The sequence below is a fragment of the Scyliorhinus canicula genome, chromosome 5, assembly GCF_902713615.1.
Source record: "Scyliorhinus canicula chromosome 5, sScyCan1.1, whole genome shotgun sequence".
In the NCBI taxonomy this organism is placed as follows: Eukaryota; Metazoa; Chordata; class Chondrichthyes; order Carcharhiniformes; family Scyliorhinidae; genus Scyliorhinus; species Scyliorhinus canicula.
This window is the reverse complement of record NC_052150.1, coordinates 19214184-19240231: the sequence shown is the minus strand read 5'-3', so window position 1 is coordinate 19240231 and position 26048 is coordinate 19214184. Positions and strand designations below refer to the sequence as shown.

At 47.0% G+C, this 26048-nt stretch overlaps 1 protein-coding gene and 1 long non-coding RNA gene across 2 annotated transcripts in view; one reads left to right on the top strand and one right to left on the bottom strand.

The window, feature by feature from the left end:
- Positions 1-5268: 5268 nt before the first annotated feature.
- On the bottom strand, positions 5269-8157 carry LOC119965833. The gene is made up of 2 exons (XR_005460616.1): positions 8083-8157; positions 5269-5701 (listed from the first exon to the last, which is right to left on the bottom strand). It is a non-coding gene; the product is annotated as an uncharacterized LOC119965833 (long non-coding RNA).
- tert (telomerase reverse transcriptase) overlaps positions 7901-26048 on the top strand; it is a 49619-nt gene continuing 31471 nt past the window's right edge. Inside the window, exons 1-8 of the mRNA XM_038796718.1 lie at positions 7901-8160; positions 11977-14296; positions 14854-15049; positions 17828-18017; positions 19594-19782; positions 21078-21239; positions 24166-24261; positions 24630-24715. Of these exons, the coding sequence (XP_038652646.1) occupies positions 7948-8160; positions 11977-14296; positions 14854-15049; positions 17828-18017; positions 19594-19782; positions 21078-21239; positions 24166-24261; positions 24630-24715 (3452 nt within the window). The 5' untranslated portion in view covers positions 7901-7947. The remainder of the gene's footprint in view (positions 8161-11976; positions 14297-14853; positions 15050-17827; positions 18018-19593; positions 19783-21077; positions 21240-24165; positions 24262-24629; positions 24716-26048) is intronic.

Genomic DNA, 26048 nt, shown 5'->3' with positions numbered 1-26048 from the left:
GACTTAACTTTCTATAAAAGTACATTTAGAAATACATGCAAATATGCACATACATATTGTGACACGACACACCTATTTAAAGTCAGATGGGCTTCTTTCTCATCTCCAAAATTGTTAGGTTACAGACCTCAGCTGTAACCATTAAAAATCCAGGCTGGGATTGAATCAACGACAAATCCCAATTTGAGCTGTCTGCTTTCCCCGCACAGACTCCAGTCATGCTAATCATTCACGCTCACCGACTCTACGATTACAATCCCTGGGTATGTCCTGTCCCCAACAGCGGTAGGGGCTCAGCAGTCTACAATTGGGGTTTGGTGCGGGGCACGGGGAGTCCTCACCAGTGACACTCTGGACCCCTGAGAAGGCTCAGTTGGGGGAAACTTGGAGTCCTCACCATTGACTCTGGACCCCCATGAAGGCTCATGGCTTCAAGTCGAAACATGCGCAGGGAAACCTGTTCATTGCCATCTACTGATCTCTCAGTTGATGAATCAGTAATCTATGTTAAACGTAACAGTAGTAAGGACACAGAATGTACTCTGGATGGGGGACTTAAACTCCAGACCGTGGCTCAACTAAAAGTACAAAACTAACCATCCATTAGGTGCAGTGGATCAGCAGTTGCAATAGAATTATGCAATCGCAAATCACTTGGCTTGATATATTCTTCACCTCTCCAGCCCCACCAAGCCAGCCAATTTTAGTTCAATACAAAATGCGGGAGGGCAGACTGGAAGTAACACACGGCGTACCTGAAAATGGAAGTGCCAACCTGGTGAAGCTATGGAATGACTGCGTGAATATGAAACAGAATGCTACAGACAGAGCACACAATCCTGTATGCGATCAAACCTTACTGCCACCCGGTGTAAATGGTGGAGGGCAAAAATGCAACTGACACTGTCAGTATGAAAATCCCACTCTCAACCCTGGTGGAGTCCAATGCAAATGCAAAAAACAGGGTAATAGTGTTTGCAATAGTCATCAGCTGGAGTTGATTAGCAGTGATCATTCTGGGTCTTCTGCCCTCCTCCACATCACAGTTGCCAGTCTTCAGCCAATACAATTCATTCCTCATGATACCAAACAGCTTGGATCTGGCTTGAACATTCCGAGGATGTTGTTTACAGGACACAGGAAGTATGCTCACCATGAATATCAGTGATGCTGACCTCATTAGCAATGCATGTTATGGGTTGAAGAATATTCATAATCAGAAATCTATAGCTCCAATGGCTGAGTAAAATGGGCACAGACCCTAATAACATTCCAGAACCAATCTAGCCATACAGCTGCTGTACTAGCATCTACCTGATGCGAGAAAATGTTCAGGTATGTTTTGTCCATAAAAGGCAGAACAAATCTAATCTGTTTAATGTTGCATTCCTGGAGAATCCTTATCTCTACACTGACTTGAGTTAGAGAGATGGTTAGTTAAGGGATGTATTACCATCCGTTACATGCAATTCACATAGAGATGCCAGATGTGATTAATGTTTTCTGAAGGTTTAATCACATGACTTGCCCCCATGCTCCGGCCATTAGTCGGCCAAGACATCCAGCCCTGTGACATACTACCTTCCTACACCAATTGGAAAGCAAAAAGACTCGGCCAATTGGATGATGCTTGATTGTCAGCCAAATACTCTTTTTATTTCCCCATTTTCAATATTTTTGTATCTGTAGAAATGAAAAAAAAAACAATCCTCGATGTCCCAATGGTTTTCCTGCAGGGTTGCACAAAGTAGTGCCCTTGATCTCCAATTCCTGGAGAGGCCAGAGATCCATCCTGGAGGGCCAGCAACCCTAAGTGTGCAGGGTATCAGTAACACTGATACCCACGATCGTCAGACTCATCAAGTCCTATAATTGTCATTTTGACTGTTCACACTGGCCTATGCAAGCCCACGTAAAGTTCCTAAATTGCAGAACACCCTTTGTAAGTGAGATGATTATTTAAGCACCTTCTGACTGCGGTTAATGTGAATGTCATCCCGTTACCTGATGTCACTATTCCACCGCCCCCAACCCCACACTTGTACTTGAACTACTTTATCCTTCTTATTCATCAGCAACCAGAATCTATTTCTGATGACTTCAAATACTTATCGTCTTGGGTCCTCATTAGAGATCCATTATTCAAACTCGCCTTCCTGGGATATTTATCTAATTTCTACAGCAAATGATTTTGCATACTCAAATAAAATGCCTGATTCTCCTCCAGTCTAAAGGTTTCCAGTTTCTATCACCTGCCCTGATAACTCTAACTCGGGTTATTAGTTTAGAAAGGAACAGCCTATTTATACATCATCATTGCTGAATTGCACCTTGATTTCATTTACCTGCCTTTCCCTATATCTCATGATACCCCAGGCCAAAAAATCCATCCATGTTATGCTCAAAAGTTTAAATTAACGCAGCATTCCCGATCTTTTGGGCAAGAGAGAGTTCTCCAGATTTTCACTATGCTTTGTGTGGAAAAGGTTGTTCCTGAGTTTGCTCCTAAATGGCTTAGTCCAAATTTTGAGATGAATTAGCTGCCCTCTACTGAACCATCTTCAATACTTGAAAGTCTTGTAATATAATAACCAGAATAACACGGTATTTCTCCACTGTTTTTACTGCTATTTGGCAGAAATGCTTAAAGATTATTTTAGAATAATACCACAGCAAAGTCTGATTGAATGTTTTTTATGGGATTGAGTTATTTTGACGTGGAAATGCTGCATTGATCATATTGAATGGAGGAGCAGGTCCGAAGGATCAAGTGGCCTAATCCTGCTCCACATTTGTCTGTTCGTATTAACACCTTCATTGTATCTTACATTTGGCAATGTTCCTTCCCTTACTCCTTATTCTGACTGTAAAACCTGATCAACTGACAATCCTCAGTATTTAGTGGAAAAAGGCCCTTTGTGACTCCCCCGTGAAGTAACATTCAGATCAATGTATACACCATCAGCTTTTTTTTAAACCAATCAAGAGTACTTTAAAAATTAGAGAAGAATGTTCAGAAATGGGTGTGTCTTTTCATCTGCAACTACTAGGTAACTAGTATTCTCTATTTTGACAGTGCTTACTATAGGAAGTTGGCAATCATTAATTAGTATATAACAGTTTAGAACAGGAGGGGAGAAGAGTCCTATACTGAATCAAAGTGAGCATTGATACAGTTCAGTGTTATTGAAATAGCATTCCCAAACCCACAATATTGTTATTGACACTCCGTGACGTTGTGTTAGGATTAATGGTTTGGATTAAATAAAATCTGCTACTGACACCGGCCATTAATCTAAACCATTAATCCTAACCCCAGGCAGTTCATACCCCCAGGCTGCTGATCTGACACCGGAATTTATTTCTGGATAGAATGGAAAAGCAGGGAATTTATGTTAAATTTATACAAAGTTTTGGTTGAACTGCACTTTGAAGCAGTTCTTGCCTGTGTTATAGAAAAGGTATAGAGGCATAGAGAGGACAGACAGATGAAATCCAAGAAGGACACCAGAATTTAGAGGATATTTAAGGTTGAACTTCTTGGGGCTCTTTTCTATAGAAAAGAGAAGGCTGAGGGGAGATATAGCTCGTTAAAATTAGGATAGGGGAGACTTGGAGATGTTTCCCCTTGTGAGGGAAACAAGACTAGAGGTCACAAATATAATCATGAATAAACTCAGTGAATTCAGGAGACGCTTCACCCAGAAAGAAAACAAGGACTTACATTTATCTGGTGTTTTCCACAAGCATTTTTTAAAGCACTTCAAAGCCAATTTAGGTATTTTTGAAGTCCAGTCACTGATGTAATGTAGTAGGGAATACAGCAGTCAATTTGCACTGCCACAAACAGCGATGACCAGGTCATCTGTTTTTGTGATGTTAACTGAGGAATGGCCCTTGAACAGGAGGGGGGGGGGGGGGGGGGGCTGTCCAGCCCAGCCTAGCCCAACCCAGCCTATCTTTAATATAGCACTATGGGATCATTTAGACATTCACCCGAGCAGACAGATGTGGATTTGCATCACACCTGGAAGTTGGCACCTCTGACAGTGCGGCACTCCCTCAGTACTGCGCTGGAGTGTCAGCCTTGATTTTTGATTTGTGCTTCAGCTATCGTTTGAACCCAGAACCAGGAGTGCCAGGAATGAACCCTAGCTGTTGGTAGAGAGTTATTAGGGAATCCATTAGGGATGGGGGTCGCCAACCCTCCAGGATTGGGCTGGAGTCTCCAGTATCCTGCTGTGTGCAACCCTGTGGGAAATGGGGAAGTAAATTGGGAAAAAACAAGGCTATCTGGCTGACTGTCAAGCATCATCCAATTGGACAATGTGCCTTTTTGCTTACTAATTGGTATAGGACGGCAGTACTTCACAAGGATAGATGTTTTGGCTGATCAATGGCTGGAGTATGGGGCAAGTCATCTAATTAAACGTCCAGCTCCAGGGACCTGGGTTCAGTTCCGGCCTCAGGTGACCATCTGTGTGGAGTTTGCACTTGCTCCCGTGTCTGCACGGGTTTTCCCCGGTTTCCTCCCACGGTCCAAAGATGTGCAGGTTAGGTGGATTGACCATGCTAAATTGCCCCTTAGTGTCCAAAAGGGTTGGGTGGAGTTACGGGGATAGGGTGGAGTTGTGGGCTCAGGTAGGGCACACTTTCCAAGGGCCGATGCAGACTCGATGGGCCGAATGGCGGCCTCCTGCACTGTAGGGATTCTATGGTTAAAATGTGCAATGAAAACAGAGAATGGTCAGCAGCTGAGGCATCACCCGGGACATTAAGAGAAAAGCAAATTACTGTGGATGCTGGAATCTGAAACAAAAACAAAATGCTGGTCTGGAGTAGCTGTGGAGAGAGAAGGGAGCTAATGTTTCAAGTCTGGATGACTCTGTCAAAGCTGACAAAGCTCCGTTCTCTCCCCACAGATACTGTCAGACCTGCCGAGATTGTCCAGCATTTTCTGTTTTTGTGACTGAGACATTAACCCTGTTTCTCTTCACAGACTGAGACAGCTGAGCATTTCTTTTTATTTCGGACTTCCAGTACTCTGTATTTTGCGTTTTTAGAAAAATCCTTTCATGGGATGGAAGCTGTGGTGATATGCCTATGGGCTATATCATAGTTGGAAGGTGTGCGACCTCCAACCAGCAGGTGGCAGGCGGTACAGACATACCATGCGGTATCTTGACCACGGTCATGTGACTCTGATATAAGGGGAGACACATCTGGCCATTCTCTGAAGAAGATTGAGAGGGTAATAAGACACGGTAGTTGCAAGAACTGTGGTTTTAATCAGCTAGAATGCGCCCACCAGTAGCTCCTCCCACACTGAGAGGCTGTCCCAGATTGATGGGATATATACCTTCTCAGAGGGGCGGAGCCAACAACAACATCAACACAACAGTAACAGTGAGTAAATACAATAATATATCCAACAGCCGTCAGTAAATACAATAATATATCCAACAGCCATGAGTAAATACAATAATATATACAACAGCCGTCAGTAAATACAATAATATATACAACAGCCATACGTGGCTCACCACATTCACCCCCTGTTTAAAAAAAAGTCCGGCGGGGGTGATGTGGACTCACAGGTTCAGTCTCACAGGAGGGTGTATTGTCCGCTATGAATGTCGCAGTGTAGGTACTGGCGTTGAGACCTTCAACTCCGGGAGCACATTGTCCTCACAACAGGGTCCTGGACAGGGTGACCATAAGACCATAAGACATAGGAGTGGAAGTAAGGCCATTCGGCCCATCGAGTCCACTCCACCATTCAATCATGGTTGATTTCAACTCCATTTACCCGCTCTCTCCCCATAGCCCTTAATTCCTCGAGAAATCAAGAATTTATCAATTTCTGTCTTAAAGACACTCAATGTCCCGGCCTCCACCGCCCTCTTTGTGGCAATGAATTCCACAGACCTACCACTCTCTGGCTGAAGAAATTTCTCCTCATCTCTGTTCTAAAGTGACTCCCTTTTATTCTAAGGCTGTGCCCCCGCGTCCTAGTCTCCCCTGCTAATGGAAACAACTTCCCTACGTCCATCCTATCCAAGCCATTCATTATCTTGTACGTTTCTATTAGATCTCCCCTCAACCTCCTAAACTCCAATGAATATAATCCCACGTTCCTCAGACGTTCATCGTATGTTAGGCCTACCATTCCTGGGATCATCCGTGTGAATCTCCGCTGGACCCGCTCCAGTGCCAGTATGTCCTTCCTGAGGTATGGGGCCCAAAATTGCTCACAGTATTCTAAATGGGGCCTAACTAGTGCTTTATAAAGCCTCAGAAGTACATTCCTGCTTTTATATTCCAAGCCTCTTGAGATAAATGACAACATTACATTTGCTTTCTTAATTACGGACTCAACCTGCAAGTTTACCTTTAGAGAATCCTGGACTAGGACTCCCAAGTCCCTTTGCACTTTAGCATTATGAATTTTGTCACCGTTTAGAAAATAGTCCATGCCTCTATTCTTTTTTCCAAAGTGCAAGACCTCGCACTTGCCCACGTTGAATTTCATCAGCCACTTCTTGGACAATTCTCCTAAACTGTCTAAATCTTTCTGCAGCCTCCCCACCTCCTCAATACTACCTGCCCCTCCACCTATCTTTGTATCATCATTTCATAGACATAGAACAGTACAGCACAGAACATGTTGTGTTGTGCCGAGCAATGATCACCCTACTCAAGCCAACGTATCCACCCTATACCAGTAACCCCCCCCCCCCCCCCCATTAACCTTATTTTTTAGGACACTAAGGGCAATTAGCATGGCCGCACAGGGGTGGTGCTAATGGACCCCGGATGAGTTGATGGGGTAGATGGGGAGGTAGAAGGAAGCGGTGAGGTGATGGTGGGCGCAGAGGTACCTGCGGGGGCCAGGTCCCTGAGGGAGACTGTGTCCTGCCGCCCGTCACGGTGTGTCACGTATGCGTACTGAGGGTTCGCATGGAGGAGGTAAACCCTCTCGACCAAGGGGTCGGCCTTATGGCTCCTCACGTGCTTCCGGAGGAGTACCGACCCAGGAGTCATAGAACATAGAACAGTACAGCACAGAACAGGCCCTTCGGCCCTCGATGCCGCGCCGAGCAATGATCACACCGAGCAATGAGTCGTGAGCCAGGTAGGAAGCGAGACCCCGGAGATCGACGTCCTGGGAAAAACAAAGAGACAGTCGTGAGGGGTCTCGTTAGTGGCCGTACACAACAGTGACCGGATGGAGTGGAGCGTGTCAGGGAGGACCTCCTGCCAGCGGGCGACTGGGAGACTTCTAGACCGTAGGGCCAGAAGGACGGCCTTCCAGACCGTAGCATTCTCCCTCTATACCTGCCCGTTTCCCCTGGGGTTGTTGCTGGTAGTCCTGCTCGAGGCGATGCCCTTACTGAGCAGGTACTGATGCAGCTCATTGCTCATGAATGAGGATCCCCGATCGCTGTGAATATAAGTGGGTGGGGGCAAGGGAAAGAGTGGGTGGGGGCAAGGGAAAGAGTGGGTGGGGGCAAGGGAAAGAGTGGGTGGGGCAAGGGAAAGAGTGGGTGGGGGCAGGGGGCAAGGGAAAGAGTGGGTGGGGGCAAGGGGAAGAGTGGGTGGGGCAAGGGGAAGAGTGGGTGGGGGCAAGGGGAAGAGTGTGGGGGAGGAGCTCTGTGCAGTGTGGCGAGGGGGGGTTAGAGATTCTGTGCAGGGGGGGGGGTGGAGATTCTGTGCAGGGGGTGGGGGGGTGGAGATTCCGTGCAGGGGTGTGGAGATTCTGTGCAGGGGGGTGGGGGGGGGGTGGAGATTCTGTGCAGGGGGGTGGGGGGGGTGGAGATTCTGTGCGGTGGAGCTGGCCAGGAGTATGTGATTGATGGGGGGGGGGGGGGGGGCAGTGCTGATGTTCCAGCTTCCTGGGTGTGTGAGGGTCAGTGAGAGGGAGAGAGCCTGCTGCCTGGGGCCACAATGGGTGACAGCAGCAGGCTGGCTGCGCTGTTGGCCTCGGTCTATCCCAGAGTGAGCTCCGTCCAGCGGTTCATTGCGGAGACGGGCGCTGCCGCCCCGCCAGCCCTGCTCCGAGCCGGCGACCCAGACACCTACCAGCGCTTCATCTGCCACCTCATTGTGTGTGTCCCCGGGGAAGCCAGGGCTGTGGGCCATCCGCTCACCTTCCAGCAGGTACTGAGGGTGGGGAGAGTGTGTGTGGGGGGGGGGGGGGGGGGGGCAGACTTTGTCCACAACCTCCCAAAACAACACCTCCAGGAAATGCAAATTAAACCCCCCATGATTGGTGTCCCGCCTTCCCCAGGTCCAGGCATGGCTTCCTGTGACGCGGGAAAGTTCAAAAACAAAAACTTCAAAACTGCTGCGGGGCAGCTTGTGAAGGAATAAGCAGACTTCCCCCAGTGTTAACATTGGCTTTCTCTGAATCCAGGCACAGCCATTCTCTGAATGGTGCCTTCCTGAATTTTTTTTTTGCACAGCATGTAGGCTGTGCAGGAATTCCAGGGTTCCTTTTCCTTAAATTTCTGAAGTTCCTTTCCCTAAAATTTCTGAAGTCCCGGCCCCATTGCCAGTTAATAGGAAAAAGGGCGCTCCCAGTTCTGAAGAATGAATTACCTTTGGCATGACCCTCTCCCTGTGAGTTCCATTTTGGCCTGTTTCTCAAATCAATGTTCTCCCCCTTGCCCCCAGCACCACAGTCCAAAAACAATGTTCTCTCTCTCTCTCTCTCCCCCCCCCCCCCCCCCCCCCCCCATGGTCCAAAAACAATGTTCTACCCTCCTCCTCCAAGCACCATGGTCCAGAAACAATGTCAGCTTCCACATGTATGTTGACCACACCCAACGTGACCCCTCCACCGCCTCTCGCCACGCCTCCGATGTTTCCAAGTTGTCGGGTTGCTTACCCGCCATCCAGTATTGGACGAGCAAATATTTCCCCTGATTAAATATTGGGCAAATGGAAGCCGCTGCCTTCAATCCCCAGCTACCGTCCCTCTCTGGCAACTGTCTTGAGGCTGAAGCAGACTGTTTTCACCCTTGGTCTTGTACCTGCCCCAGGCTCGCGCTTTCTACCCCATACCCAGGCCATCACTAAGATCGCCTCGGGGCTGGTTTAGCACAGTGGGCTAAACAACTGGCTTGTAATGCAGAACAAGGCAGCAGCACGGGTTTAATTCCCGTACCAGCCTCCCTGAACGGGCGCCGGAATGTGGCTACTAGGGGCTTTCTACAGTAACTTCATTGAAGCTTACTTGTGACAATAAGCGATTATTATTATTATTCCCACTTTAAGGGCCTCACGGTAGCATGGTGGTTAGCATCAATGCTTCACAGCTCCAGGGTCCCAGGTTCGATTCCCGGCTGGGTCACTGTTTGTGTGGAGTCTGCACGTCCTCCCCGTGTGTGCGTGGGTTTCCTCCGGGTGCTCCGGTTTCCTCCCACAGTCCAAAGATGTGCGGGTTAGGTGGATTGGCCATGCTAAATTGCCCGCAGTGTAAGGTTAATGGGGGGATTGTTGGGTTACGGGTATACGGGTTACGTGGGTTTGAGTAGGGTGATCATTGCTCGGCACAACATCGAGAGCCGAAGGGCCTGTTCTGTGCTGTACTGTTCTATGAACTGTCTCTGCCTCAGCTCCTCGCCTGCTGAAACCCTCACCCTCTGCCTTTGTTCAGAATTGACTATTCTACCCGATGCCTGGCTGGTCTCCCACATTCTACGTGTAAACGTAAGGTCGTCCAACGCTGTGCTGCCCACGTCCTAACACACACCTAATGCCATTCACATGTCACACTGTGTGCCCGCAGATCTACATTGGCTTCTGGTTAAACAACACCTTGATTTTTAAAATTCTCCAGCCCCACATCCCTCCGAGATATTTGTGCTTCTCTCACTCCGGCATCTTGAATGACCCGCTCCATTATTAGTGGCTGCGCCTTCAAATGCCTAGGCCCTAAACACTGAAATACCCTCTCTACACTTCTGCTTCTCTCTCTCTTCTCTCTACCTCTCTTCCCTCTTTTCAGACATTCCTTCAAACCTACCTCTTTGACCAAGCTTTTGATCATGTACCTGAATATATCTCCTCATGTGGCTCGTTGACAGATTTTGTTTTCTAATACCTGCTTGAAATGCCTTGGGATATTTTATTATGTTAAGGGTGCTGCATAAATACTAATTATTGTTGCCGTTCACCTTCACCTCCATTTTCTTGAGCTGAAAATTACCGGAGGTGTGAACTGATAAAGGTGTGGTGAGCCCGACAAAGCATCTGGGACCTTGGTTGAACACCAGCACCAATAATCGATCTCCTTAACCAGAAAACATCACAGAATGGTCCAGCACAGTGGAAGCCATTCAGCCCGTCCCACTTGTACTAGCTCTTTGGGAGAGGCAATTAGTCCCCCTCCCTGTTTTTCCCTGTGGCACTGCAACATTTTTCCTTTTAATGTATTTGCTCAATTTCCTCTCAAAATTATTGTTGGATTTGCTGCCACCACCCTTTCAAGCAGTGCGTTCCAAATCATAAGGAGACGTGGCTTATAAAAAATGTTTCCTCGTGACCTCTGACCCTTTTTTCAATCGCTCTAAATCCGTGTCCTCCTTGTACCAATGTGAATGAAGTCTCTCCTTATTTACTGTGTCCCCCCCCCCCCCCCCCCCCCCCCATCAATAATGCCAAGCTGGGGCCTGACCAGTGATTTACAAAGATTTATCTCTCACTGTCTAACTTGAGTATTTTCTTGTTATAATTTGAGGCCCATTTCACAGGTAGAAATTTCCACTTTGGAATGTCGCGCCATATCAGCAAAAATTATATTATCTTGAGGATTGTGATCACCGTAATTATATTATCTTGTGGGCAGCACGGTAGCACAAGTGGTTAGCACTGTGGCTTCACTGCACCAGGGCCCCAGGTTCGATTCCCCGCTGGGTCACTGTCTGTGCGGAGTCTGCACGTTCTCCCCGTGTCTGTGGGTTTCCTCCGGGTGCTCCGGTTTCCTCCCACAGTCCAAAGACGTGCAGGTTAGGTGGATTGGCCATGATAAATTGCCCTTAGTGACCAAAAAGGTTAGGAGGGGTTATTGGGTTACGGGGATAGGGTGGAAGCGAGGGCTTAAGTGGGTCAGTGCAGACTCGGTGGGCCGAATGGCCTCCTTCTGCACTGTATGTTCTATGTTCCTGATTAATGAGGAGAAAAGGCTCATTGCCATATTTCTAGGTGAGAATTATGGCCCATGGATCCCTCTTTTCTCCTAAAGCAATATAAAACATATAGAACAAAAGGGAAAATGCTGGAAAATCTCAGCAAGTCTGGCAGCATCTGTAGGGAGCGAAAAGAGCGAACGTTTCGAGTCCGATGACTCTTTGTCAAAGCTCATCGGACTCGAAACGTTAGCTCTTTTCGCTCCCTACAGATGCTGCCAGACTTGCTGAGATTTTCCAGCATTTTCCCTTTCGTTTCAGATTCCAGCATCCGCAGTAATTTGCTTTTATAAAACATATCGATCTGTGCTGTGTGTAGCTAGGGGAGAAACCTTTTGGATGCCCCCAATTGCCGGTTTCCCTAAAAGACTTTAGAAGCGGGCATAATTTCTGACACCTTGGTCTGTATTTGGCCGTTGACCATGTCGTTCCTGACCTGCCATGGTGCTCACTGTGGCAGACTGAAATTAGTTCGCCAGCATGTTTTAGCGCCCCTTTACCACTGGAGGATCGGGCAGCACAGCGATCTGTCCAACATCGTTCACTCTGGGTTGGTTCCAGGAAAGCACAACCCGTTGTTTCCATTGTTAAAGTCAGAGCTATAACGTTAGTCTCCTTGATCCATCTCACTTGCTCTCAATTGTACATTAAACTGGCAGGAATTTCCAGAATGCTTGGGACGGCTCAAAGTGAAAGCTGTGTGTCTGTCCTGTTGGCCCCTCCAGGTTTTGATTCTTCTTTTTTTCTTATTTAACCGCAGATTTATTTTCAATTGCTTTTTCAGCTGTCTGCACAGAGCGATGTGGTGTTGCGGGTCATTCAGAGGATTTGCGCCAAGGGCAAGAGAAATGTGCTCTGCTTCGGATACGCGTGTGCTAACGAAACCAGCTTCATACGCATCAGATCGGCCCCCAACATATGTAGCTACCAGCCGAATCCCACGACAGTTACCATCAAGAATAGCGTGCTGTGGAAGACACTGCTGAGCCGGATTGGCGATGATATCATGATGTATCTGTTGGAGCACTGCTCCCTCTTCATGCTGGTTCCACCAGGCTGCTGCTTTCAGCTGTGTGGAGTTCCCATTTACAGCCTCGTTACTAGTGGCACCAGGCTCGCGTCCACCTGGCTCAGGCAGTACCCGGCCAAATATTGGCGCAACATTTCGCTCAAGTGTGTCCAGAAGAGAGCTAGATTTTATAAGGGTTTCCTGACTAGGAGCAGGAAATGGAAGGAGAGATTGCCAACAGGTGGGGCTGAGAATGAAGGACAAGATGCTGAGCCCAGCAGGCGTAAACATCGGACAACCCTACGCGGCCCTGGACCCGCATCTGCAAAGAGGGCCAGAGTTGAAGGTGCCGCTGGCAGATGGGCTTCGGAGGATGTGGCCACCACGGAAGCGAAGTCACGAAAAAGATGTCTGAACGATGATAAAGTGGAGTCTCCTGCAAAGAGGTTGAAGGGACACCAGCTGTCAGCAGTGGTGGAAGGCATGGCCCTCCATCCAGTGGGACAGGACGCACTCCATGTGGAAAATACATCATGCCAGCCCCCTGAAGTAACTGGGCAATCTAGTGTAACAATTGGTCAACCAAATTTAGTAGCCTTCGAATGGAAAGGAGAAGTTTGCAACGCTGGCGAAAATGAACCAAAAAATCCCAAATTCAGTGCATGTGTGAGCGCAGAGAAGGAAGGTACCAGTGCGGACTCCAAAAGGCAGGATGCTGGTGCCACAGCACCTGAGCCGACTGAAGGAAGAGATTGTAACAGCAACCCGCGTGGGCGCTTCAGGCACAGTGAGGAAATGATTTCCTCTGGTAAAGATGTTTGCTCCTCGGTACTTGAAGGGGGAAATTCAGAACCAGTTAAAAATACAGGGGCAGAGAATGAATCCGCGAAGAGTGGGGATAACTCCACTGTTGCTGGAGAACAGCAAAGCTCTAAGGAACTAGACCAAGGAGGACTCAGAAACCCTAATCAAGGTGACATATTCACAGCTAGAAGCGCAAGCAGTATACACAGGACTGTAAGTGCCACTGGAAAGAACATTGTTGCACACAGACTGGCTGGTGTGTCAGCTCACCCTATATTGGTTGGGACACGACAGCAAACCTCTATAGACTCTGCAGCAGTAAAGAACACAAGAAAACGGGCAACAATTTATATTGAAAGAGGAAACATTATGTACTGTGGTAATACCAGGGAACGTCTGCCAAACACCTTTATACTAAATCGCTTGCAGGACCTGAGCACAGGCGGTCAAAAGCTCGTAGAAACGATCTTCTTGGACAATTATTCATCTGCGAAGAAGCAAACCCCAGCACAGCCTGGGAACAGCTGGAGAAAGAAAAGGTTTCCAAAGCGCTACTGGCAAATGAGAAATATTTTCTTTAGGCTGCTGAGGAATCATAAGCGATGTCCATACGTGCAGCTGTTGACTAGAAGTTGCCTTGTGGACACGCAGAGAGGGTGTAAGGTCCTTAGTGCTTCGAATGCTGTGGCCAACGCGGAGTCAAATTCTTTTCCTGTCATGGAAGTATCTCGCGGGTCTTTCAGCTGTCCCGATACAGGGTTGGACACGAATTGTCCCGTCGGTGAAACCATTCCCCCAATTGCGAAACAGGGCCAATTGTTGAGCAAGAACTTAAAGGACTATAATTCAATGAGAACAGATCTTCTTGGACACAGTTCTACCGTCGATCGGGGCTCGGAGGAGCAGACAGATCGTTTGAGACCTTCGGAACGTCCTGGCCTGTGTTCCCAGCCGAGCCATCTACCCGAAGCTGCCCCAATGAACCATCAAACGAACGGAAAGCCCAGCACGTCCAGAGACTCCGACTGTGTCGGCGATTCATCTGGCTCGGACAAGGACCTGCTGCGTTTGCTTAAACAGTACAGCAGTCCGCTCCAGGTCCACCGGTTTGTGAGGGAGTGCCTGCTCAAAGTTGTACCGGACGAGCTGTGGGGCTCCCATCACAATAGGAGCAGGTTCCTGAAAAACGTGAAGAAGTTTATTTCCTTGGGGAAGTTTGACAGATTCTCTTGCAGTGAGCTGATGTGGAAGATGCGAGTGACCGATTGCACATGGCTTCAGCTGACCAAAGGTAATCCATCACTAATCCATTAACTTGCTTTAGAATAGCACTTGAATGAACCAGCTTTATTGACCTGGACGAGCATATTTCAGGGCTTTGAGTGTGAGCTCCGAGAGGTCAATTGCAGTTTTACTGCAGTTGGATAGGATGGGGCCACATGTTACTAATAGGTTTGGAAAAAACAAAATGTTGGAGGGGGGTGGGGTGGGGGGAATGGGAGGGGGGGGCTCCATTATGATGAGCTTTGTTGCAACCATTTGAGTGTCAACTAGATGTGCGTTTGATGACCTTTGCCAGACAAGTGCACAGTACTCTGCTGCCGTGCATGGGGGATAGTGCTACATTAAGCAGGCTTATGGCAAGAGGGCATGCTCTCCGAATATTACAAATTATTGTTGAGGAACTGTCGGCTCCCAAATGAAGTATCATTAAGCTCAATTACATTAGTGTGATCCAGACTTGCAGCCTGACTATGCTTGGGATTGTGGATGTCAGTCTAGCGCCTATTGCTGGTTGTATTTGTTTATCCCAACTTCCTTTTAAATTGCAAAGCTTTTATCTCCCAGGTCAGCATTTTGTTCCTGCATCAGAGCATCAGTTACGCGAAGCAATCCTGTCTAAGTTCCTATTTTGGCTAATGGACACGTACGTGGTACAGCTGCTCAAGTCTTTCTTCTACATTACGGAGACAATGTTCATGAAAAACATGCTCTTCTACTACAGAAAATGTATCTGGAATGAGGTGCAGAAGATTGGTGTTAGGTAAGGGTTGAACTATTTGTGCCCTGATAAATGGGGATAGCTGGGACACTGGTGTGTTGAAGCAGTGCTGAACGTGAACTAAGCCAATAAGCTCTCTCGGGCAGGGCGGCACGGTGGCACAGTGGTTAGCACTGCTGCCTCACGATGCCGAGGTCCCAGGTTCGATCCCGGCCCCGGGTCACTGTCTGTGTGGAGTTTGCACATTCTCCCCGTGTCTGCATGGGTCTCACCCCCACAACGCAAAGATATGCAGGTTAAATGAATTGCTCACGCAAAGTCACCCCTGAATTGGAAAAACAGAATTGGGTACTCTAAATTTATTTTTAAAATATTATTTTTTTTAAAAAGCTCTCTCCAGTAATGAAAGCTGCTGTGCCTTAATTTTAACTTCCCCCACTGGCGTGGCTCCCATCCAAGTTAAAGGAAGAGACTTGTTTATAGAATTATAGAATTTATAGTGCAGAAGGAGGCTCTTCTGCCCATCGAGCCTGCACCGGCCCTTGGAAAGAGCACCCACGCCTCCATCCTATCCCCGTAACCCAGTAACCCCACTTAATCTTTTTGGGCACTAAGGGGCAATTTAGCCATGGCCAATCCACCTTGTCCGCACATATTTGAACTGTGGGAGGAAACCGGAGCACCCAGAGGAAATCCACGCAGACACGGGGAGAACATGCAGACTCCGCACAGGCAGCGACTCAAGCCGGGAATCGAACCTGGGACCCTGGAGCTGTGAAGCAACTGTGCTAACCACTGTGCTACCATGCTGCCTTAGATTGAGGTTTTCTCAGCACATGTTATCCAAATTACTTTCTGTGATTGGGAAGCAGAAGATCTTCACGTTTTATGACTACAGGATGGAAGAGGGGCCAGAGAATAAAGATATTCTGACAAGTCACATTAAGGCAGAATTCATGTCGATGGATAATTGTTGTAGATGGATAGTGTTAAAAAATAAGAAAACTGTCCGTGTGGAGTTTGCACATTCTCCCTCCTCACCCGTGTTTGCCCACACGTGGGTTTCACCCACACAACCCAAAAAAAGATGGTAGGTGGATTGCCCACGCTAAGTTGCCCCTTAATTGGAATAATAATAATAATCGCTTATTGTCACAAGTCGGCTTCAATGAAGTTACTGTGAAAAGGCACAAAATGAATTGTACACTAAATTTATTTTAAAAAATAAGAAAAAATGTCAGGATAGGCAAACGTCTAGCAACGATGAGACACAGCGGAACATCTGCTGAAAATAATTATTTCTCTGCAGCTAATCAATTAATTAAAGGCTTTGATTGATTAAAATGTGAATTGCACATTGAAGGACAGTCCTAATAGGCCAATTATAATTTAGGGTTAGATATATTAGGCAAAAAAAGGGTGCATTAAAGCTTAGTTTGTTAAAGAAGAGAGCTTAAAACAAACTGAGACTCAAAAAGATTCAAATAAAAAACTTGTTAACAATATAAAATAAATGTATCTGTTAGTGGAGAAATTAGTGGGAATTTAAACTGGAAGAGAGAGTGCAAAAGGAAAGGACGTTTTCTGTGTGAGTTGTAAGTGATAGAATGTTTAAAAGTAACAGATTGCCTGGGGAAGGAAGAAGATATGGCAGAGGCATGAAATATTGTGCGTCAGTAATTCCAAATGACGTGAAAGTAAGAGGGTGTGGAAAAATTGTTATAATGACTGTGGAAAATTAATTGGTTCTTAGGTGACAATAAAGCAAAAGAAAACCCCAAGTCACTGGACACTGATGGGGTGCACCCTCAATCATTGGGGGGGGGGGGGGGGTGGGGGGGGGGGGTTGGGGGGGAGGTGGGTGGGTGGGGTGGGGGTGGGGTGGGTGGGGTGGGGGTGGGGTGGGTGGGGGTGGGGGGGGGGGTGGGGGGGGTGGGGGGGGGGAATCAGAGGGGTGATTGCAAAGGGAGACTGGAGGGTAGTCACTATAACATTTCTGTTCAAGAAGGGACAGGATCAAGTGATCCACTCAGACCAGTAGTAGGTCTGTGGCTGGAAGGGGAAGAGGCAAAATACATGAAAAATAATTCACGGTTTGCTTAATTGTGTCGAATGCTTCAGTCATGTGCTTTTAGGATACTGGTTAGGTTTTGCTGTAAAACAATCAAAGTCAGGGTGCCCCATCCAACTGCAGTGAGACTCCTTACACTGTTTATGCACAAAACAGCTAAGAGTGCAGTGCAATTTTAAACTTCATAGAATCCCTACCGTGCAGAGGGAGGCCATTCAGCCCATCGAGTCTGCCCCGGCCCTCTGAAAGAGTACCCCACTTAGGTCCACTCCCCCACCCACCCCTTTCCCGCAACCCCACCCAACTCTCATATCCCTGGACACTAAGGGGCAATTTTATCATGGCCGATCCACCCAACCTACACATCTGTGGATTGTGGGAGGAAGCCGGAGCACCCGGAGGAAACCCACGCAGACACGGGGGGAAAGTGCAAACTCCACACCGGCAGTCACCCAAGGCCAGAATTGAACCCTGGTCCTTGGCGCTGTGAGGCAGCAGTGCTAACCACTGTGCCACCTTGATTTATTAAGTTCCTCAGGTCGCTAACTGTACACAAAATGCTAAAAACACTCAGCTGGTCAGACAGCATCTGGGAGAGCGAGAGAGAGGGAGAATCAAAGTGAATGTCTCAGGTCTCAGGTTTGGGATCTCTCGTCAGTTCTTTCATTTATGAGCTGTACACTGTTGGAATAATGTCATGTTATAAGTGAATGATGCTGAAGGATTTTTTTTTTTACAAACTGACACAGAAAGCTTCAAGAAAAAGTGCAGCTGCGACCCATCTCACACAAAGACATGGAGCAGACACAACGGCAGAAAACCTTACCTCCCCCTTCCAAACTGCGGTTCATTCCCAAGAGAAACGGTCTGCGACCCATCGTGAAAATGCGGAGCAAAGCAGCATCAAAATCCTCTGCGAAAGGGGTCAGCTTTAGAAAGGTTAGTGAGCACTTTCAGCTTTGTGTGTGCACTGTACAACAGCTGAGCCTAGATTGCCTCATCCCGGACAGGTATTTCCCCCACGATGTCAGACTTTGCTCAGTGCTAATGTTCTTGCCTCGAAGTCGGAAGATTTGGGGTTCCCCCCCCCCCCCCCACTCTAAGCTGACTCTTCAGCGCAGTGCTGAGGGAGTGCTGTTTTGTTGGTGGGTGCTGTCTTTCAGATGAGGCATAAAATCAAGGCCCTGTCCCCCCCCCCCAAATTCTCATCAGTGCGTCCTGGAACAGGGCATCTGGTCATTATCACACTGACCTTCCTGTGCACAAATTAGCTGCTGTGTTTCCCCACATGAAAACAGCGACTATACTTCAGAAGCACTTTCTTAGCGGTAAATCGCTCAGGACATCATGATGTCACCAGCTGATGTCATGCACCTTGAGGTCTGTCTTTACCTCAATGACAGGTAAAATTTAAAAAGTAGTATACACTCTCTTCTGAGTGCATCTAACTGCAGTCCGGTCCCCCCCCCCCCCCCCCCCCCCCCCCCCCGGGTTGCCCAGCCCTCCATACTTCCCCCATTACCCTGCCTCTGCTCTCCTCGACCCTCTCCCAGCTCTCCCATCCCATTTCCTCATTCCCACTGGTGTTGGAGAAGAGCTAGGGAGGGGACGTCGGGATTCGGGGGGGGGGGGGGGGGTTTGGCAGTAGTGCAGGGGAGCCAGGCCAGGGATGGCGGGGGTGGTTGATTAAGCCGGGCAGCCTTCTCCGTATTTGCTGCCTTGAGGACCACGGGATCCGGGCCATTATACAAAATCGGCAGAAGTGCAAATAAATTGTCATTTAATCTAGAAGGGGTGTTCTGGACCCTAGTCGGTAGGAAGGGAGGAGGTAAAAGGGCAGGTATTATATCGGACAACATGGTACCACAAGTGGATAGCACTGTGGCTTCCCAGCGCCAGGGTCCCAGGCTCGATTCCCCGCTGGGTCACTGTCTGTGCGGAGTCTGCACGTAATCCCCGTGTCTGCGTGAGTTTCCTCCGGGTGCTTCGGTTTCCTCCCACAGTCCAAAGACGTGCAGGTTAGGTGGATTGGCCATGCTAAATTGTCCTTAGTGACCAAAAAAAGGTTAGGAGGTGTTATTGGGTTACAGGGATAGGGTGGAAGTGAGGGCTTAAGTGGGCCGGTACAGACTCGATGGGCCAAATGGCCTCCTTCTGCACTGTACGTTCTATGTTCTATCTCCTGTATTTTCCGATTTAATTGACTGGAACTGGTTCCTCGACTGTAATACATTGCTATGAGAAAGTGTCTTGCTCCAGTTAGTCCACTTGAAGAATATATGATTGGTTATGTATAATAGTTGGGCCAAGGCCAGTTATTTCTTTCATGTTGTACAAGAGTCACTGGCAAGGCCGGAACCTGTTGCCCGACTCTAATTGCCCTTCGAGAAGGTGCTGTTGGGGATGCGGTTCTAGAATTTTGACCCAGAAACAATGAAAGGACGTGTGTACAGCCATTACTCGTACTGTGAGGCATTTAACCGTTTTTTGTCTTTAAATAATATGTTCGAAACAGATCCAACACCCTGACTCCCAGATGAAGGCCCTGTTCGGTGTGCTGAACTATGAGTGTCGAAAGAAACCAGCCTTGATGGGTTCCTCAGTCTTAGGACTTGATGACATTTACAAAGCGTGGAGGGAGTTTGTGTTACGGAGTCTGAAAGCTGGAAAAGTGAGAGAGAGCCTTCCTTATTACTTTGTGAAAGTGAGTTTAAAGGCCTGATACTCCACCAGATTATATCTTAAGTTTAAACTAATTGCCAGCAGTGACGTGACACCTTGGTGGGTTTTAATCTACTGCAGTGTATCTTTGAAATACTCGGTGAAAATTAATTCTTAAGTGCCCCGAACTGCTGATGAGACATATTAATGAGACATTCCCGATACTTTCCTTTTTTTAAAATACATTTAGAGTACCCAATTGGTTTTTTTTTCCCATTAAGGGGCAATTTAACGTGGCCAATTCACATACCAGGCACATCTATGGGTTGTGGGGGTGAGACCCATGCACACACGGGGAGAATGTGCAAACTCCACACGGACAGTGACCTGGGGCCGGGATCGAACTCGGGTCCTCAGGGCCATAAGCAGCAGTGCTAACCACTCTGCCACCGTGCTGCCCCCTGATACTTGCCTACATCTTTCTAGTGCCTGGAACTTGAAAAATGAAAATCGCTTTTTGTCACGAGTAGGCTTCAATGAAGTTACTGTGAAAAGCCCCTAGTCGCCACATTCCGGCACCTGTCCGGGGAGGCTGGTATGGGAATCGAACCGTGCTGCTGGCCTGCTTGGTCTGCTTTAAAAGCCAGCGATTTAGCCTGATGAGCTAAACCAGCTCAAGTAACTTCAAGTAACTTACTCACTAAACAAAGAGCTGGGATGATCTCTGAAGATTGGCATGCATTGCCCATAGCAGAACCGAGCCCACGCATCAGAAAGGTAATAATAACCTTTATTGTCACAAGTAGGCTTACATTAACACTGCAATTAAATTACTGTGAAAATCCCCTAGTCGCCAAACTCCGGCCCCTGTTCGGGCACACAGAGAGAATTCCGAATATCCAGTTCACCTAACAAGGACGTCTTTCGGGACTTGTGGGAGGAAATTGGAGCACCCGGAGGAAACCCACGCAGACACAGGGAGAGTTCTGGATTCAGTCCCCGATCTGCACCAAATTAAAATGGGACAGCGAAAGGGACACTACACCTAGTCTCTGCATTTGTGGGCTAAAAAGGGGTCAAGTCAACAAAAGGTATCTGTGAACCATGCTGAAAGATGTTTTGGCTGTTATCGGAAAGGAGGAAGGGAATTGAAGAAAAAGTAAATAGCTGTCTTTGCCTCTGCCTAAACAATGGGCTGGATTATACAGCCACCTGTTGGTGGAACTGAAGGTTGGCGCGCTCGTAGAAGTGTGTGCCTTCTCAATGAGGGGGGGGGGGGGGGAGAGGAGAGGAGGTAAATGTACCGGAGAGTTAAACATAAAACTATTCTTGATGCAGGCAGATGTTACTGGTGCCTATGACACCATTCCTCATGCCAAGTTAATGGAAGTGATTTCGGGAATACTGGATCCCACAATGCAAGAGAGTTACTGCATCCGACGCTACACCAAGGTCTGGATGGATTCCGGTGGCCAAATCAGAAAGTCATTCAAAAGTCAGGTACAGATTTGTGGCTGTGTACATGTGTGAGCATTAGCTGAAGGACAGTGAACTGAAGACAGAATGGAGCGGCTTAAAAAGATAGAGACTTTGTTAAATTGCCTAAGTTTGAATTCTGTTTCCTCTTTTGTGCGTTGTACTAAAGGCAGGCTCTGTGTAAATTCTGAGCATAAAAGGACCATTTTCTTTTTCAAAAGATTCAACGTTGTTTGCAAGCTTTCCCCCTGGTGCTTGCGAGGTACGCAGCGGAAGGTTTAGCGACTGCTAAGTGTGCAGACTCAAAAAACCTGTCAGGCTGGCCTGACTGGTATGTGTGCTCTTTGGAGGTTGGCAGTAGGAAAGGTGAACATCGAATCTTAGACCCATGACCACTGTGGTCATGCTGTTTTCCCAGTGAATCATTTAGTTGGTCACCAAACTCCTGTTTGTATCTGAGACCCATTCATGTTTAATTTCACTGTATGAACAAATGTTTCCTTTTGTCTCTTACTTACAACCCTGTAAATATTCAGATCACTGTCTCGGACCCAACGGAAATGTCATAATTTCTCATCTTTTTGCTTATCTGTGACCCCCATAACTTCAGTCGTCGCTCCTGTCCTGATTTTGAAAGTGAATTCCAATACATTCATATCCTTACTTTCACACAAGCGTTAATAAGTCCCAGAATCCCAAAGCTGAACTAAATGTAGATTCCGGGTTAAAATATTATCAGTGCGTGCTCAAGTTTGTCTGACGGACGTGTCAGATGCAGCATTTCCAAGCAGAACATTGAATGGTCATGTTTTGGCCCGATTGCTTGAAATTGCACGCTCAGGAATGAAAGGATGTATTTATTAAACAGCAGAAAATGGGATTTGCTGATATGCAGGTTTCCTAATTATAATTATTTGCATGGTGGTATCCTAGCCAAGCAGAAGGGTAACCAAATGAGCCAATCAGATTGGTCAAAATGTGGTGAGATAGAGGTTCCACTTTGGATGCTATCGATAAAATCGACAGCCAAAACTGGTGCCCTAAGCTTTTTTCCTCTCTCAAGTTTCAGCTCAAACCATATCGCTGAATGTATTATCTTCCATGTCCCTTCACAGTCAGGCAATGTTTCGAAACAAACCTTTAAAAAACAAAATTTGCTTTCAAAATAATCCCCGATGCATTTAAGAGTGGTAACTTGGTGCAGTTTGACTAATACAACTGAAAATGTGTTAATCACAGCTGAATAAACACTGATAAACTGAGCAATTCCAACACTTGTAAGCAACCCAATTTTAAATTACAAAAATGCATTGAAAAAAATTAGAATTTTTTGCTAATTGTTTGCAGATTGAGAAAAGATTTGCATTTTTAAATGTACCTGTTGTGCCCCTTGTGGCCAAAAGAACCAGTTCAATTTTTAGGGGTTCCTTGAAGGCCTTTCAAATGGTGTTGCTCGTTATGCTTTCCCTTAATTTACTCAGTTTTAATAACCGTCGCTCTAGAGTCGCCAGGTATCTTTCTGATACCACCACGAGGTTCAAAGCCAAGTACTGATCAATAACTCAATACACCAGTTAGTAAGTTTGAAATCAATACACATTTATTTACACACAGTCAATTATTACTCATGCATAAACTCTACTCGCTAAACTACCACTGCTACTAAAAGCCTATACTTAGCTTCGAGTGGCCCACCAGGTCAGAGGAACAATGGCCATTGTCCGGTTCTGATTCTGCTGGCTTTGAACTGATACGGAATAGTAGCTAGGAGCGTCTATCTCGTAGCGTGTCCTCGCTCACTGCTACAACTTATCCGCATTTTTCGATGGTAACCAAGTTGGTTTTTTCCCCTTCTGTCACATACTCAGGTTTCCAACTTGGTTGATGCAGCTGTTAGGCAGGTCTCTCCTCGCTGAGAGCCAAGGCCAAGAGAGCGAACTGAACTTGGGGACTCTGCTTTGTACCCCAAGGGGTTTCGCGCCCTTCCCGGCGAACCCTGGACTTGGTCCCAATTAATTGGACCATGTCCCAATCGTTTGTATTGATTTTCTCCAATACCGAAGTTGTTCCCTGATCGTTGGGCTATGTATCGTTGGCCTGCCTTTGTTTTAGCTCCCACTGGCGCCGGGGAGTCTGTCTTGGTCCCGATTGTTTCAATGTTTCTTTTTGTCCCTGGAGATAGCTCATTAATATGTTAATGGCTATTGGTTTCAGTTCTGTCTGAGTTCTGCAAATCTTAATACACAGGAAACCTTGCACCTGCTTGTTTTCTCTGGTGTTGTCCAATTTTCCCTGCACTCCTTGCGAGTGTCCACTTTGAATCGGGACATGGCCACCCCAGGTGGCTGCAATGGATGCCGAAATTCTAAACGGTGATTAATCTCATCTGGGTGTGCGGTCAGTTTTGTTGGGTGGGTCCAGCCTTTCGCACAATGTTCCTAAACCAGCACAAATGATTGTGAAAGCTCAATTTGCGACGATTGCAATTGCCACTTAAAGTTCCACAATTTTGTGCGCTGCGTTATGTCCATTTCATCATAATTATACAGAAGAAGCACGTGACCAAGTGGAAACTCCAGGTATTTCCCTCCAACTGCTCACCGTCGGCAGTGTCTCGGGGATTGAGTGCGTTCCGTTCATGCCTTTCAAATTATGAAGCGAGCTAAACTGTATCCGAAACTCCAGTGATGGTTGCAATATTGATCCCGATTAGCCTTCAGAGGGCTAAGAACAGAGAGTCACTGATCCGGTGTATTGTGAAAATGTGAGGTGTCGGTTTTTAAAACTCAACCTTTGTGACATCGCCAACTCTTGATTCCCAATTGCCTTCTCTCTCCCCTACTTGTTTGTAACCGTTGTAAAGGTTTACTGTCCTCGCTCACTGCTACAACTTATCCGCATTTTTCGATGGTAACCAAGTTGGTTTTTTCCCCTTCTGTCACATACTCAGGTTTCCACCATGATGGATCTCTTGCCAAACATGAAGGAGTTTGTATCCCACCTCCAGCAGAATACCCCTCTGCAGAACACTGTACTGGTTGAGCAGGTAAGATGAGTCGTTTATGGTTATGCCCAATTCTTCACGTTATTTTCCCTGCCTCAGAAGGAAGGGACTATCTAAAACGGACGCAATGTTTCTTTCTTTGCTATTGATTCATTTTTGGAAACATTGAAAAATAATTTGATTATTTCATTGAGCTCAAGAGAGTTCTTATGTGTATCAAACCAATTGTCTTCCATGCAAGGGCATTATCTATAACTAATCACCGACTCTAAATTTCTACTCATCTATTTACTTTGACAAATCCAATAAGACTTCATATCAAAGCTCCCTATTGAAGTCTCTTGCGTTATAGACCAATGTGATGGTCTCGATGCTTTGATGATGCTTTTTCAGTTGTGATTTTCTTTCAGGGTCTGACATTGAATGAAACCTCTGGACAGATGTATAGTTACTTCAAGCAAATGATTGAGAACAGCACAATCAGAATTGGGGATAAGTAAGCAGCATGTTCTTCCAATATTTCACTGAGAGCTGATAAGCCTATTTCACCGTCACATGCGCTATAAGTCTGCAGAAAGATCTATTTTCAATGAATGTCTTTACAGTCACCAGCAGGTGGGGTCTGTGTCTTATTGCACCATGGTTGGCTAATCTTAAATGTGTGACTTGGAAAGCCAGTGCTCTGTTGTTTGAGGGTGCATTGCAGAGTCGCACAGTGTACAGCATTACTACATTTACCAAAGCACTCTGATTCAAACCGTTTGAAGGAACCTCTGTGAGTTTGAGTGGGTAGTTGGCCATAGTCCAGGGAGGACTATAGGCATCTTTCTCCATTAGGGAGAGTGGGTCTCTTTTTCCATTAGAGAGAGTGGGTCTCTTTTCCCATTAGAGAGAGTGGGTCTCTTTCTCCATTAGGGAGAGAGCGTCTCTTTCTCCATTAGGGAGAGTGGGTTTCTTTCCCCAATAGGGAGAGTAGGTCTCTTTCACCATGAGGGAGAGTGGGTCTCTTTCTCCATTAGGGAGAGCGGGTCTCTTTTCCCATTAGAGAGAGTGGGTCCCTTTCTCCATTAGGGAGAGAGCGTCTCTTTCTCCATTAGGGAGAGTGCGTCTCTTTCTCCATTAGGGTGAGAAGACCTCTTTCTCCATGAGGGAGAGTGGGCCTCTTTCTCCATGAGGGAGAGTAGGCCTCTTTTCCATAAGGGAGAGAGGCCTCTTTTCCATTAGGGAGAGTGGGTCTCTGTCTCCATTAGGGAGAGTAGGTCTCTTTCTCCATTAGGGAGAGTGGGTCTCTGTCTCCATTAGGGAGAGTGGGTCTCTTTCTCCATTAGGGAGAGTAGGTCTCTTTCTCCATTATGGAGAGTGGGCCTCTTTCTCCATGAGGGAGAGTAGGTCTCTTTCTCCATTAGGGAGAGTGGGTCTCTGTCTCCATTATGGAGAGTGGGTCTCTGTCTCCATTATGGAGAGTGGGTCTCTGTCTCCATTATGGAGAGTGGGTCTCTGTCTCCATTATGGAGAGTGGGTCTCTGTCTCCATTATGGAGAGTAAGCCACTTTCTCCATTAGGGAGAGTTGGCCTTTTTCTCCATTAGGGAGAGTGGGTCTCTTTCTCCATTAGGGAGAGTGGGTCTCTTTCTCCATTAGGGCGTATAGGCCTCTTTCTCCATTAGGGAGAGTGGGTCTCTGTCTCCATTAGGGAGAGTGGGTCTCTTTCTCCATTAGGGAGAGTAGGTCTCTTTCTCCATTATGGAGAGTGGGCCTCTTTCTCCATGAGGGAGAGTAGGCCTCTTTTCCATTAGGGAGAGTGGGTCTCTGTCTCCATTAGGGAGAGTA